Below are 16,618 nucleotides of genomic sequence, written 5' to 3' on the forward strand. Positions count from 1 at the left end.
CCATCATATCCTAGAATAGCTTAACTTCAATAAATCAGTCCTTCCAATAAACAGCTAGAAAATGCCCAGTTCCCTTGCCAGACAGAGAAATATTATAGACAAGAACATCACTGAATAGGAATAAATTAATATGTAAAATGAGAGGAGGATCATTGATCATGAGCAGTTTAGTCTCATAAAACAATGGGAAGCAGTGGAGAGGAAAACATGTATGCAGATTTTGGCATGGGGCCAAGGAACTAGAACCCCTGAAGAGTAAAGATAAAACTAGAAAGGTGAAATCAGTAAGTGAAAAAAAGATGATCTCTCAAGATCACTAATCATTTCTGTTCTTCAGTGACAGGAGAGCTGCCACATTTAGGTTGCAGTATCACAGTTGTAGGTGTTTTACATTACAAAATAGATATAACACTAAAGAAAACAAAAGTAGAAAGTGAAGCTGGACCTGATCAAGTATACACAATGATGGTCCATGCTGACAATACAATTCTGTGAATATTCATTCTCAAATTATATGAATGAGGGACAGATAAGAAACAATTGGGAAAAAAACCAACCCATTTATCTACTTCCTCATTTCTACTTTTTTCTTTTTCACTATGCAGATAATACATGTACAAGTTGATGATAAAAACATAAAAGGTAACAGTCAAGCCTTCACAAATAATATTCTAGAGAAGACCATTAAAGTCTCACAACTGACTAAAGAACCAAAGGAACTTATTGTTTTTGTTTTGGTTTTTTGCTTGCTGACTATAATAAAAGTATTCTATTGGGGAGAGCAAATACATAATGAAGGGCTTCCTTCCAAAATAAGCCACCATATGCCTTGAGAACTTTTCATTGTTGTTTTTGTTATTCTTCTTTCCCTCTCTTCCTCCCCCCCCCCCACTCTCCAGTTTACTGCCTGGCACACAGTAGTTATTTAATAAATGTTTGACATTAGGATTTTATAAGATTCTTTAATAGAAGCAATAACTGAAATACTATTTAACAATCTGATTTTTAATATCTTTTAAGACATAAAACAGAGGTATGTTCATCCCGGAAGAGGGAAGTAGAACATAAGGAAAAGCTTCATGCCAAAAATGGTCTCTGAGATGAATCTAGAAAGAAACCAGGAAAACTATAGAGTTAGTGGTGGTGAGGAGGGAAAGCATTCCAGAGTTAAAGGACAGATAATACAAAATCAAGAAGGCAAAAAATTAAGTATTATATGGGAGGAACTGTAAGAAAACCAATGTTGCTGAACCATAGAGTACATGGAATGGAATAAAATTTAAGATTAAAAGATAGGAAGAGGTCATTTAATTTAATTTAATTATAAATATTTTAATGTCAAATAGAAGGCATTATATGGAATCTTGGACGTAAAAAGGGATAACTGGTATCCACTAAGCATTGGGTTTGATATAATCAGTCCTACATCACTTCAATAGCTGTGAAAATGATGGATGGGAGAGGAGAGAAAATTCAAGCATGGAGACCACATAGAAGATCTTATTGCAAAATTCCAAGTGAAAGGGGATGAAGTTTGGAACTATAGTGGCTAACTTTAATGGTTACTATATAAGTGGAAACAACAGGAGATATAAGAGGGGTACTATGAAAGTAAAAAGAAGACCTGTCATATATTTGAGTAAGAGTGTTTCTGACATATTGAACCCATCTATTCTATTACTCCTTTTCCTCATGGCCATGGAGAAAAACTGGAAGGGTGGGGATACTCTTTGTATGAACATGAAACTGTGACATGCTTATCCCCATGATACTTCCAATGTTTCAGCTTCATTATTTCATTTACCTCACAAAAGGCCAGCATGATATTAAGAATAGATTGTTTAGTATTGTAGTTATGAGTATAATTCCCCTAATAGGCTATAAGCTTTCTAAGGACAGAAGCAATATCTATTTCATCTCTGAGATCCTCTGAGTGCCTAGTGTAACCCATAGGAGGTAGTTAATGTTTATGAGATTAAACAGATGAATGCATGGAAAATGTACCAAAAACTTTCTACCACAGTACATTATAGAGAAAAAAATTGCACGTGAAGAATGTATCTCAAACCTAATTTAAGGGCCCTTAAATTGTCCATATACCACATTTCTTTGCTTTAAAGGCAATAACCTGATATGTGACATAAAAAGGAAATTATAGTAATTATGAGGCCCCAATGCACAGTATGCTTCAAAGTCATATATTTTTTAATATCTGGCAATGAGATCTCAACATCCATGATCCTGTGGATAAGCTGTAGCCCATTTCCATACAACAGGACATCCCACAGAACTGGACAATTCCAATGCCCAGGCATTTTTGCCCTAATATTCTCCTAAAGTTACCATCTCTGCAAATTTAAAAAGCATCAAAATGGCACTTCTTTTTAAAATGGATTTCCTTGCTATAAAAGTATATATGTGCCAGAGAAACTACTTAGACCATAATGATCAGAAAATAAATTCTGATGGCATTCTGTAGGCCCATATATCAATAGCCTGAGATAGTTTTCTATGTTCAATGTGTGCAAAGTAAGCCATTAATTCTGTCAACATAGAACACTTTTTGCCACAAATTTCTTTAAGCTAGCAGCATACAGTGGGTCTAAGCGAGCACTAGCTAAATGAAACTATAAAATGAAACTATCTTTCTCATTTCCAGGAAGAAATATGCCCTCAGATGGAAGGAGAGACCACTCAGTCGTGCCAATGGTCATCTGCAGTCAATGTCAGGAACCGATATATCTATGTGGCCCAACCATTACTGAGCAGAATTCTCATAATAGATGTACAAACTCAGAAAGTCCAGCAGGTATGTAAGCTTCAAATATATTGATAGCTCTGGGGTTATAAGAGTATCAGAACGGTGTAATGGAAATGAGAGAATCTGGGTCCAATGCTTAACTTTGGACTTTGAAACCTAGCACATAATAGGCACTATATAAATGTTTGTTCTCTTGCTCTTCCCTCTCCTTCTCTTGTTATTGTTTACTATGGAAGATAATTTTCAATCCTAAATCAACTTCAATCCCCATCCAATGGGCTTTCCAATCTAAACAGATTTATATTTAGCAGTGGCTGGAAGCTAAAGCTATATATTCTGAGAAGTTATGAGTATTTAAAAGTTAACACCTTCTCTGTTTGCTCCATAGTTACTAGCTTTTTAGGAGAGAAGCACTACTTTGTCATGGATCCCCCAAATACGATGACATATAAATAGGTCTACATGGCAAAGGCATATGTCAGGAAGGGGGAAGGCCAGAGGTAGAGGAGCTTGGACGGGTTTTTTAATTTAATTTAGTTTTGTTTGATGGTCATCAGACCAATCCAAGGAAAATCCAATCTATAAGGATTTCTCATTTAGCTCATAAGTACAGAAAAATCATGTGTATTGATTGCTGATAATATAATTGTTTGAAAAACAATACCAGCTTGTCAAAATGTACATAGTATTAAGGGCAAAATATCACATGTTCAGTGTTCTAATGTGCCTACCTAAAGGTTTTCATGAGCTGGTAGGTAGCTGGAGTAATTGATCTGATATGGACTCTATAAATTTTACAGAATGAGAAATCCTCAGAAATTGATAGCTATACAAGGCTCCTAAATATACATCAGATCATTGAAATGAGCTTTAGGCTCAGGATGGCTATTTCGTTTTATGACTATGTTCAGGGACTAGAGCCTCCAGGGTTTCCTAGAGGCCTATATTGAAGAGGCTTGCATAGTTTAAGATTGGGCCAAGTTTGAATGTTGCTATAGCTACTAGGAAAGCCTCTCTTTCCTCTCATTAAATTAACCCTGATTTCTAAGTTGATTTTTTAGTCAGCAGTGACCAAAATGTTGCTTCACTTTTCAAGGCCATAGGTGTGGACTCACTACCAGCTAAGCTGCTCTATGACAAGTCACATGATCAAGTGTGGGTTCTAAGCTGGGGAGATATGCAGAAGTCCCAACCAAGCCTTCAGGTATACTTCTAAAATCCCTGTATATTTGTTTGGAAAGATGATGTAGATCTTTATTTGTGTTACAAGAGGGAAAAAGCTGCTTTACTCCCTGATTTCTCTTTCTTTTTTTCTTTCTCTTTCCTGCTTTTGCCTTTTCTCACTCTTTATTTCTCCTTTTGTCCCTAACTTTATTTAACTCCTTTTTTCTCCTTGCTCCCATTATTTCTCCCTCTATTCCTTTATTTTTCCACTTCTCTCACTTTTTCTACTCTCCAAATTCCTAATTTTTTCTTTTTGTGCCACCATGTATCCCCATGTCTTCCATGTTGAGTCACCTAAAATTCCATCATAAGATGACCTCTGGTTGGAACAGTCTACTCTTTTGCCACCTGACCATAGTTCTACATTGTTTAGAATTGACTCTAGGGAATTATCACCCTCTGAACAGATGGTTTCCTTAGGCAGTCAGGCCAGTTCCAAGTGGCCTGTTTCAAATAGCTCGCTGCATCTAATGGTCTGAGTGGACACTTCTCATTTATTCTCAGCTTAGCCTTGAAGTTAGTGACAACAAAACCTTCCCTTTCTCTTTTAAATTATTGGGTTATTCATGCAGAGTCAGCCTTGTGGAAAATCATTCACTAGCACAGAACATTAAATCCAAGTGTATCAGCATGGGAAAAAGGATCTCCTTTTATATCTTGCTTAGTAGGATATAAAGAATATTAACGTGGATTCCCATTCATTCCGGATGGCAGAACTACCAGTAGAAAGTTTCAGGGAAGTATATTAGGCTTTGTATAATAATAATTGTGTGTGTGTGTGTGTGTGTGTGTGTGTGTGTGTGTGTGTGTGTGAAAGAGGCAGTCAATAACATTTATTAAGCATTTACTATATGCAAGGAGATACAAAAAAAAAAAGGTAAAAGCTCTCAAGAAGCTTATAATGTAGTAGGATAGACAAAAAAAAAGTGAATACAGGATGAATTGATGATAATATACAAAGAAAAGATACTAGTATTAGGAGAATCAGGAAAGGCTTTTTGCAGAGTTGTAGCTGCAACTTGAAGGAAACCAGGGAAGCCAAGAGGCAGAGTTTAGAAGAGAAAACATGAGAGACTTCCAGAGAAAATGCCTAAATAAGGAGATGACTTGTCTTGTTAAGGAAAAGTAAGAAGGCCAACATCACCAGAACACAGGGCACACGGATTGAGTAAGGTATAAAAAGACTGGAAAGTTAGGAAGGATTCATGGCATAAAGGACTTAAACACAAACAATGGACCAGAGTGATGACAGTTTTAGAGTAAATAAGAGGAAATATATGATAGCTATTATGAAAGTAAAATTAATAAGACTTTGCAATAGAATAAATAGAAAAAGTTAATAGATATTGAAGAATCAGGGATGATACCAATGAATGGAAGGAAGTTAGTATTCACATTGTAATAGTGATCTTAGAAAGGGAGGCAGATAATTGGATGAAAAATATGTTCAACTTTAAACAAGTTAAGTTTAATATATTCATGGGATATCTAGTTTGAGATTCCCAATAAGCAGTTGGAGATGTGAGCGAGAAGGTTGGGAGAAAGATTAGGACTGTGTATATCTAAATACATCTAAAATTATCTTAATAGGATAATTGAATGTGTCATAAGCGATGAGATCCTTGAGTAAAACTCATATAGTAGGAAAAGAAGAGTCACAGAATATATCCACAGGTAGAGAGATGACCTAGAAGAAGATCAAGCAAATGAGATGGAGTTATCTAACATGTCAGATAAGAACAAGGAGAAAACTGCATCACAAAAATCTAAAAAGAGAATATCAGAAAGAAATGTTAAAGACTGCAGAAAGAATAAGAAGAATGAGAATTTAGAAAAATCCATTAGATTTAACAGATTTGGAAGGAGCTCTTACAATGATGAGGTTGAAAACCAGACTAGAGAATTAATAAAATAATGAGAGGAAAGGAAATAAAGGCATTGATTGTAGACAACCTTCTCAAAAATCATGCCTACAAACATGAGGAGAGGATATGGGACAATGGCTAACAGGAATGGAAGGATCAAGTTAAGGGTTTTTTTAAATAATGAGTAAGACATAGGTGTTTTGTAGGCAATAGAAAAGCATTCAGTACTGAGGAAGAGAAGGTAAACAGTAGGGATGCTTAGGAAAGGCTCTACCTCTTCTCTGAGATGGTGAGAAGAGGAAAATTGGGAGGTCTTACTGAAAGACCTCAATTTTTCCATGAAATATGAAGCAATATTTTCATTTGAAAGGGGAAGGAGAGGTGGAATGATGAGAATTTTGAGGAAGAATGAAAAGATCTAGAAAAGCCAGTGGGATAAGTGGGATGTTGAATCAATTAAGAAGATTAAAAAATAACTTTATCAAAATTAGGGTCCAGTTGAGCTCATGAAACATAAATTTACCCTGTCAGCATATTCTAATGATTGTCTCTAGTAATGTATGAGATGTTCAGGGAAGATTAGTACCTCCAGTGAAAACACTTGCCAAGCCCTTCAAAACTCCTCATCCACCTTTGGTATCCATCTATCACCTAAATCTCACCTGTGACTCCAAGAAACTGCAGCATGTACTGCTACTAAACTCCGGTTAAACCAGGTTAAAGCCAGGTTGAGAGCAGCTAACAGGTCTCAAATCTTTTGATTTGAGTTAGGGGCAATGTCTATCTAAGTATGTGAAGATTTCTCCTATCAGAGTGGGAAGACAGGAATGATTTTTGTTGCAACAATCATGAAGGCAGCTAAAGCAGGTGATATGGAAAAGCCAGAGCTTCATCAAACATAGATATTGCTAAGGTTACTACATTCTAGGCCATAACCAACCATCTTGACTTCTGTCTTGCACTGGATACTGATGACTGTGGAAGAAAGGGTGAAGCTTAAGGATCTGTGCAATTCTACCTCAATTAAAATAGATTACATGTTGCAAATCAAGACATCAGTCATCCACCAGTGCAGGAGAGTTGGATACACTGGGGCTGCAACCACAACTCTGCAAACAGACAACCCAAGGTATTGGGTCACCTTCTCACTAGATTGAAGAGCAGTAGGTTTAGTTTTGGCACCCCTTGGTTATTTGAGTAGACCCTGAATGTGGTTCTTTAAAGGACCAAAAATATCCTGCTTCCCACAGAAGGCAGGAATTGTGCCTTACTGATCAACACACACACACACACACACACACACACACACACACACACACACACACACAATTTTCAAAGATGATTCCAATCATCATTGGTACATGGAATGTGTGCATGCTTATGAACAATATAAAATTCAGTACACTTAAGAAATGAACAGTTCTTGATGTAACAGAAAACAGCAGGTACCACATTGAATTAATAGCCATGAGTGAAACAAAGCTGGCAAATAAAGACTAGCTTACTAAAGTTAGAATTTGGATACATGTGTGAAAAGTACTGGACCAATCAAAGTCTCATCCTCTCTAAAAGTGGCTCAAAGGCAATGTGACCAGGAGGTTCAACATCAACAAATTAGGATATTTCTCTATACATGAACAATTTATTACTGACTTGTAGAAAATTTTGAGTCAGCACACAGTCAGAAACAGTGAAGCAAAAGAGTAGTGTGCAACTTTCAAAGAGTTAACCATACAGCACCATATTTGCTTATCTGAACCAAAATACTTATAAATATCAGGACTGCTTTGACAAAAATAATGGGAAATTCAGAACAAGAAGTTCTGCTAAACAAGAAGCGAGACCTCCACAGGACTTATCAACAGAATATTTTGTCCATTTCCAAAAAAAGAGTTTTTTAAAAATTTTCAATAATATTTTATTTTTCCAAATACATGTAAAGATAGTTTTCAAAACTAATTTTTGTTAAGACTTTGTGTTCCAAATTTTTCCCCTCTCCAAGATAGCAAATATATCTGATAGAGGTTAAATATATGTAATTCTTTTAAACATGCTTTCATGTTTGTCATGTTGTGCAAAAAAATTCAGACTAAAAGGGGGGAAAGTATGAAAAAAAACAAACAGACAAAAAAAAGTAAATATACTATGCTTCAATTCACATTCAGTCTCCATCATTCCCTCTCTGGAGGCAGATGGTATTTCCCATCCCAAGTCTATTGGAATTGTCTTGAATCAATCACCACATTATTGAGAAGAACTATGTCCCTCACAGTTAATCATTATATAATCCTACTATTACAGTATATGATGCTCTCTTGGTTCTTCTCACATCATTTAATGTCAGTTTGTGTAGGTCTTTTCAGGCTTTTCTGAAACAAGCCTTCTTATTATATAACTTATTCAGCCATTCCCCAAATGATGGGCATCCACTCAATTTCAAGTTTCATGTCACCAAAAAAAAGGGCTACAACAAACATTTTTTGCACACGTGGGTCCTTTCCCTTTTTTTATGATCTCTTTGGGATACAGAGCCAGTAGTAAGATTGTTGAATCTAAGGGCATGCACAGTATTATAGGCCTTTAGGCATAGTTCCAAATTGTTCTCCAAGTTAGTTGAATCAGTGTCCCAGTGTCACATTAGTGTCCCAGTTTTCCCACACCTCCTCCAACATTTATCATTATCTTATCCTGTAATCTTAGCCAATCATAGAGGTATGAAATGGTACATCAGCATTATCTTAATTTACATTTCTCTAATCGATAATGATTTAGAGCATTTTTCCATATGACTAGAAATGGCTTTAATTTCTTCATCTGAAAATTGACTGTTCTGTATTGGTCAACCTGCCATCCGAGGGGAGGGGTGGGGGGAAAGAGGGGAAAAGTTTAAACAAAAGGCTTTGCAATTGTCAGTGCTGGAAAATTGCCTATGCATAAAATTTTTGTAAAAATTAATTAATTAATTAATTAATTTTAAAAAAGGAAAAATGTTCATATCCTTTGATCATTTATCAATTGGGGAATGACTTATATTCTTAAAAATTTGAGTCAGTTCTCTATGTTTGAGAACTGAGACTTTTATCAAAGACACTGCTGTAAATATTTTCCCCCAGCTTTGCTTCCTTTCTAATCTTGGCTGCATTAGCTTGTTTGTGCAAAAATGTTTTAATATAATAAAAATGATCAATTTTCATAATGTTCTCTAGTCTCTAATAAAGAAGGCAGCTTTTGACTCCATCAAAAGCACATAGATGCAAGATTCTTGGCTCAGCAAGAAGACAAATGAGATTCAATTCTTTGCTGACAGCAGTAATCTGAAGTACTTTGATGATGTCCTGAGAACTGTTTTTCAGTCAAAATCTCCAGTGCATTTCAACTATTCAGTGTTGATGAAGCCACAGTGATCAGTGACAAGGACTTGATCCTGGAGAGATTGGCTTTCATAGTGTTCTCAACAGACCATCAATAACCAATGCTGAAGCCATTGATTATATGCCTCAGTTTGTAATCACTTCCTCTCTAACCAAACCAAACTGAAGGAAAGGTTGTGAATGCTTTCAAGCTCCTCTCAAATAACAAAGTTGCTGGCACTGATTCTATCTCAAAAGAGATCTACAGAAGACAGGAGTTCTGCTGCTCATACAGAAGCTGACTGAAATCTTCTGGGTTCTATTACAAGAGGTAGTCATCCACCAGGAGCATAAGAATGTTCCATCTCTATAAAGGAAAAGGAAACTAGCTGTCCTATGACAACCCCAAAAGGATTTCTTTTCTATTCATTTCTGGCAAAATTTTTGCCAGAGTTCTCCTTTACCAGCTGATTAATCATCTGAAAGATGGTCACTTTCTTGAGAGACAGGGTAGCTTTAGAAAGGGTCATAGAATGGTCAACACAGTATTTTTACTACCTGGCAACTCCAGGGAAGTGCCAGGAATAAAACAGAGTTCTGCACACATTTGTTGATCTTACCAAGGCCTTTGTGAAAATGAGGACCTGTGAATGAACATGGGAAAATTGGCTTTCCCAGAGAAGTTTGTCAGCATTTTGCACCATTTCATAATGGCACACTCACATGGGTTCTGGATGAATGAAAATGCTTTCTCAGTCACCAATAGAAACTAGGTTGAGTGTTTGCTCCCATGCTCTTCAGCATGAGGTTTCCTGTAATGTTGTTGGATGCACTCAATAAGGACGAAAATGGTATCAGAATCAAATTATGCCCTTGAAAAAGAATGCAAGTCAAAACCAAAGTGGAGGGGAAATTGGGGAGTAATTTTTTTTTGTTTGCAGATGATATATACTCAATGAAACTTCTGAGGTTGAGATGCAACAAAGTATGGATCAGTCCTCTGCCCCCTATGCTACTTTTGGCCTGACAATCAACATCATGGAAACAGAGATCCTCTTTGAACCACGACCACTCCATCCATATGTGAAACCAAGAAATGTAGAAATTCTGAATGCTCTAAGTTTGCTTACCTTAGCAGTACACTATCCAAGGCTCATGAGACTCGTGCATGCATTGTCATAGCTAGTCAAGCATTTGAGAGGCTGCAAAAGAAAATGTGAAAGAAGAGATATTAAGTTGTGTTCCAACTGAAGCTCTACAGAGCCATCATGCTGACTACACATGCTTGTGAAACCTGGACAGTCTATCAGTGCCATGCCAGAAAAGTGAATTGCTTCCATTTAAATTGTGTCAGGAAGATCCTAAAAATTACCTGGCAAGATAAAGTATTGAGCACTGAAGTCCTTTCTCAAGCTGAACTGACAAGCATTCAAACTCTGTTATACAGAGGGTAACTCTGTTGAGCTGGGCATGTAGTTTAAATGCCAAATACACACTTATCTAAAAGACAATTATGCAAAGAACTTGCCCAAGATAAATGCTCACCTGGTGGTCAAAAGCAGAGGTTTAAGATTACTCTCAAGGTTTCTCTGAAGAACTTCACTGCTGACTGTCAGATAAGAGAAATTCTGAGACAGGACTATCTAGCATAGCACATTCCTATCAAAGAAGGCACTGTACTGTATGAGCAAAGCAGAATCATAGAAATAGAAGCAGCATGAGCTACACATATCCAAACCCGCATCCACTCTAAATGTTCTAATGGACCACTTGTGCCTGGTTGGTGATAGTGCCTCCCAAATTTGCGGTGGTCTGATCAACCGCAGCCAAAAACACTGACCCCAACATTATGTTATCTTTGGACTTCTTCAAAAACAAAGTACCCAGACTAATATGATTATCTCCATGAACTAAAAGCATAAAAAAACCTAAAAGCCCATGAACTAAAAGCAAATATTCCTCTAACTAAGATTTATATAGCACTTATTATGTGCCAAGCATTGTTCTAAGCATTTTGCAAATATTTGATCCTCCTAAGTACAGTAGAAGGCAGATGCCCTTATTTTCCCAATTTTATAGATGAGGAAATTGAGAGAAAGGTTAAGTAACTTGCTTGGAGTCACACAACTAATTAGTGTCTAAAGTCAAATTTGAACTCACATATTCCCAACCCAGGTCTAGAACTGTATGTATTATGCCACCTAGCAACCTATGATAAGAATAATTCATGATTGAGGCTTTGCAAGTCAAAATCAATGATACAATAACCAGATAATTGCCTCAAGAGAAATTGCCTCGTATTATAGAGTTGAACTAGTTCACCAAGATGGCAAAATAGGCACCAGATGAAATTGTAGTCAATGCAGGGGCTCTAGCCCAGGAAAGAACTACAGGCAGACTGATTAAAAATCACAGTGAGAACAAAGAACAGGGTTTGGGCTTACAAGGAAGAGAAGGGAAGTGGAATAACTACCGATTATGATCAGATAAAGGAATTTCAGAGTTCATTAATTTCATGGAAGTTAAGCATTTTTATGTAATGGCAAGGTTAAGGGTATGGCCACCTCTGTGTATAACTAAGGCAAGACCCCCAACTGCCTATGAGACATTGCAAACTGGTTGTCCCATAATAAGTCACTAGAAATGAGGAAGTTAAGGAACTGTGAGATTAAAGTTTTTAAAGGAGTTTCAATCAGAATGTATTGAAATGCCCTAGTATGAGGGCTGGAAATAGAGTGCAGAGAGGACTATAAGCCAGACACAGAACTCATTGAGGAAAAAAAGTATAGTGTCTGAAATCTACCGAACACCAAGAGTTATCAGAAGTAGAAAGAGTGGAGGAGAATTTAAGGTGAGAGAAAAGGTGTCACCTATAGAACTGACATTCCAGAGAGCTCAGGGAAGGGATGGATGGCTTCAGCATGGGACAAATGAAATCATGAATAATAAAAAGTAGTGAGATCCCCTTCACTGGAGTTCTTCATACAAAGTCTACATGATTTTTACTGGGGATGTTGCAGAAGGGATTTTTACTCAGGTAAGGTTGGACTGGATCTCCTTTGAGATCTCTTCAAAATTTGAAATTCTGTGATCCTCATCACTAGAGAATAATACAGTCTGCATATTTAAATTTTCTAATAAATAAAATTGTCCATTTAAAAAAAAAGTTTAACCACATTAAATAAACATTTTTCCAAAATAATGTTAGTAGTAATGTTAGTAATATTAAGCAGTAGAAGTAGCAGTAGCAATAGTGGGATGAGGAAGTGTAATGTTCCTGTTGTCTCTCAGTTGTAATCCTTCTCTGGGAGGAGGTTTCTTTTCTATATAATCTTTTCCTCTGTGAGCAGGTTTCTTGGGAGGCTTCTGGAGCCTTCCCCTCCAAAGGTGTGAGATTGCTGGACTTGCAATCCACTGGACTTCTTCTCTTTGACTCAATCCAGACTGCCGTCCAAACCCAATGTTGCCTCTTTTTATCCTTCCAGATAATGAGCTTGTGGGTATTCCAAAGATGTCAACTCCTTTAAAGGTGTCAACTCCTTTCAGAAGACTAAATGTGTGAACTCCTTTTAAAGGTGTGAAGTAAAGGTGTAAACTCTGAGCTAGAGAATTGTTTAGACAGCCTGAGTTAGCACCTTGTAATCCTAACAAGGAGGAGGAGGAGGAGGAGGAAAAGGGGGAGAAGAAAGAATAGTAACTGTAGTAATAAGTAGTAGTAGTAGCAATTAGTACTAGTGGTAATAATTAATAATAATCATAGTTGTAATAATAGAATTTATATTATGTTTAATTGATTATTATAGGTTTTACATTTGATATTCACCAAAATCCCATGAAGTAAATAGTATGGATTCTATTGTATCGATATGGAAATTGTGGCCAAAAAAAAGTGGGGAATGATTTGGCCCCAAACAAGCAACTATTCATATGAGGCTTTCTTACTATGGGTACATATAGGATATCCTGAGATCTCCTTTATCTCCTTTCTCCTTTGATATCTTTGTCATCTTCTATGGATATAATCATCATATTTAAGAAGAAGATATATATATATATATATGTCCTTAGATTTTCTCCTGCATTCTCTTTCTACGTCCCCAATTGCCTATCAGACATGGCAAACTAAATTTCCCATAAGCATTTAAAACTCTCATTGTCTAAAACAGAAATCATCTTTCACCAAAAATCCACCTCTCTTCCTAAGTTTCTTATTTCTTGCAGAATCAAGATAGTAGAATGAAAGCATCCTTTTGCTAAGCTTTCTCAATATACCTCCTCTCAAACAACCCCAAAACATGTCAAACTGAATTCTGGGCAGGGAAGCCAGTTAAAAGTCCCATTGAATCATTTCTTTAGCCAAGGACAACTTAAAAAGACAAGAAAAGAGGAACATCAGGACACTGAGATGAGTCTGGGCAGGAACATACTGGACAGCAGAAGTAGCACCACCATTAGTGGTAGTAACAATGGGCTACAGTAATAACAGCAGCAAGAAGTAGCCCATTGCTCAGGGACTATAATGGTACTGAATACCTGGTCAGAAAAAGATTCCAGAGGAATTCTGTACTAGTACTGGATGCAAGGATGGATACCATCTGGGATTCCTATTGCCTATTACCCAATTCAGATCACAGTTCCAGGATGAGGTAGCAAAAGTCTGACTTGAGTAAAACCAGAGTACATAGTAGGATAACAGTGAAGAGATTTCTTCCTGGACCAAAAATCATTTTTAGAAACAAAAAATTAAAGGATCCCACTGAATGAAAACAACAGGAATACATAAAAGACAGAAGCTCAGCCAAGACATCCTCCAACCTAATTTATGAAGTCCAAAGTCAACAAATAAACTGGAAAAATGAGAACAAAGAAACTAACCAAAAAATATTCCTAAGGTGACAGAAAATCTCAATTTACAAACTCAAAAGAAAACAATGACTTGAGAATAATGCCTCAATGGAAAAAATATATGTTGAATGCAGGCCCAACAAGAATTTCTAAAAGAGTCAAAGAAAGAGCTTTTTTTTTTTTTTTTTTTAAGAGCAAAAACATTATTTTAAAACTCAAATAGAATTTATGGAGGAAAAAAATTGAGAAAAATAGATGAAAGCCATGAAAGAAAATTATGAAAAGAAAATAAACAACTTCATATAAGAGACACAGAAAAACACTATGAAAATTAACTTTTTAAAAATAAAAATTGGTTAAATAGTACAAAAAATACAAACCTTCAAAAAGAAAATAACTTCTCAAAAACTAAGCGACTAGCTATTCTCAGAACTACAATGATCGAAAATAATTTTAATGAAAAATGCATTTTTTACTTTGTTTTTCTTGAGGGGGTTGGGGAGGAATTGTGTTTTTTTTTTCCCCACAATATGACCAGTGTGGACATTTCTTTTGCATGACTGCAGAACTATAACCTATGTCAAATTGCTTTCTAAGTGAGGAGGGAGAAAAAGTTTTGGGAAACAACTGTTTAAAATTACTTTTGCATAAAATTGGAAGAAAAATCAAATCAAATCAAAGATTGAATTCTAAGTTATCTGTTCCTCTCACAAATACTACAATCTTCCTATTAAGCAGATTTGCAGTGTTGACATTCTCAACTTTTTCCTTTCCCTCACTCAGTTGTCATCTTGCCAGTTTTGTACATATCACCCTTGTTGGAGGTCCTCATCTCCCTGGACTATTGCAATTAATCCCTAATTTATTTCTACCTCCAATCTCTCTTCAAAACAACCTCCACACAACTATACCCATAAAGCATAGGTCTGTCCATGTCATTTCTCTGCTATTGCCACTAGCATCAAAAACAAATAAGCAACTCTACTTTCTGATTTAAAAAGTACATCAGAACCTCAATTAACTCTATGTTTTCAAACTACTACATGTTAATCCTTAGCTAAGTGGTGCTGTGGATGGAACACTAAGCCTAAAGTCAAGAAAACTTAACTTCTAATCTCACCCTAGATACTAATTGTATGACCCCGAAGAAGGCACTTAGGATGTCCATTAATTGGGTATATTATGGTATATGAATGTAGTAGAAAACTATCTCTGCATGTATTTGAAAAAGTAAAAAGCTATTATAAAAAACTTTAAATCCTTTTTTCAAAGCTCAGCTTAAAGCCATCTCCTACATGAGACCTTTAGTGACTCTCCCAGCTATTTCTATAGCCTTGGGAAAGTCACATTATCATCATCTTTATCAGCAGCAACAGCAGCATATTAATAATAGGGACTAACATTTATGTAGAACTTTAAGATTTAAGGCTGTCAAAATGGTTAACAAATATTACCTCATTTGATCCTTACAATAATTCTAGGTGCAATTATTATCCCCATTTTTTATAGATGAGCAAATTGAGAGAGAAAAGTTAAATAACTTGCCTGGAGTCATATAATTTCAAGCCTGATTTGAACTAAGGGCTTCCTGACTAGATCTAGGACTCTATTTACGGCCTTAACCTTCTTGGCCTTCAGCTTCCTCATCTCTAGAATGAAGGGCTTGGAACAGTTGACTTCTGCAGTCCCTTCCAGATCTAGAGCTGTGATTCCTCTGGGCAGATCCTCCAGGGACTCTGTTGCAATGGGGACTCCCTGAAGGTAATTGGTCCCTGTTATCTTTCTCTATGATGCCTAGGGAAGAGAACTCCTGATCTTCTGTTTCTGTTCCATCCTTTCAGAGTTTTCTTAGGAGTCCCTGTCTGTTAAGGCTTTGTCAATCATGCATCATTTGCATCTCTCAAGCTGCCAGTGTCTCAACTTGTCTTATACTGTGGGTAATCTTCCAAATTAGTTGTATCTTTTTGGACAGCAGTTGGAAGTTCTTTTTGTGGGGGCGGTGACTCTGGCTCTGCTACCTGAATGATCTTATCCAACTCATTAAATCTCCACGTGCTTTAGTTTCCTAATCTGTTTCTTAGACCCCTTTTTGCTGTAAATCTATGATGATACTATCTTTTTGAGATATCAAAGTATAGTAAAGTATAGTATAGTATCCATGAAATTGAGTGGATGTCCATCAATTAGGGAATGACTGAATAAGTTATGGTACATGACTATAATGGAATAGTATTGTTCTGTAATAAATAATGAGCCTGGAAAGACTCACACAAACTGATACTGAGAGAGTGAAGTGAGTAGAACGAGAACATTGTACTCAATAACAAGATGGTGTGATGATCAACTGTGATAGACTTAGCTCTTCTTATCAATGCAATGATTCAAGACAATTCCAATGGACTTAGGTAGGAAAATGCCATCCACATCCTAAGAGAAAACTATGGATACTAAAAGTGAATTGAAGCATAGTATTTTCACCTTTTTTCCTTAGTTTGGTTTGCTTTTTCTTTCTCATGAATTTTTCCTTTTTGGCCTGATTTTTCTTGTATAACATGAAAAATAATGGAAATAGA

The 16,618-nt window shown here is 36.3% G+C and overlaps 1 protein-coding gene across 7 annotated transcripts in view; it reads left to right on the forward strand.

Annotated features, from left to right (window-relative positions):
- The window catches only part of FSTL4 (follistatin like 4), an 816,112-nt gene that overhangs the window by 778,140 nt on the left and 21,354 nt on the right, over positions 1-16,618 (forward strand). For all 7 annotated transcript variants that reach the window (XM_074290936.1, XM_074290937.1, XM_074290938.1 and 4 more), the window contains 2 exons: positions 2,660-2,809; positions 3,858-3,965. In XM_074290936.1, coding sequence (XP_074147037.1) covers positions 2,660-2,809; positions 3,858-3,965 — 258 coding nt within the window. The remainder of the gene's footprint in view (positions 1-2,659; positions 2,810-3,857; positions 3,966-16,618) is intronic.

Source organism: Sminthopsis crassicaudata, chromosome 2 (assembly GCF_048593235.1).
Source record: "Sminthopsis crassicaudata isolate SCR6 chromosome 2, ASM4859323v1, whole genome shotgun sequence".
Lineage (NCBI taxonomy): Eukaryota > Metazoa > Chordata > Mammalia > Dasyuromorphia > Dasyuridae > Sminthopsis > Sminthopsis crassicaudata.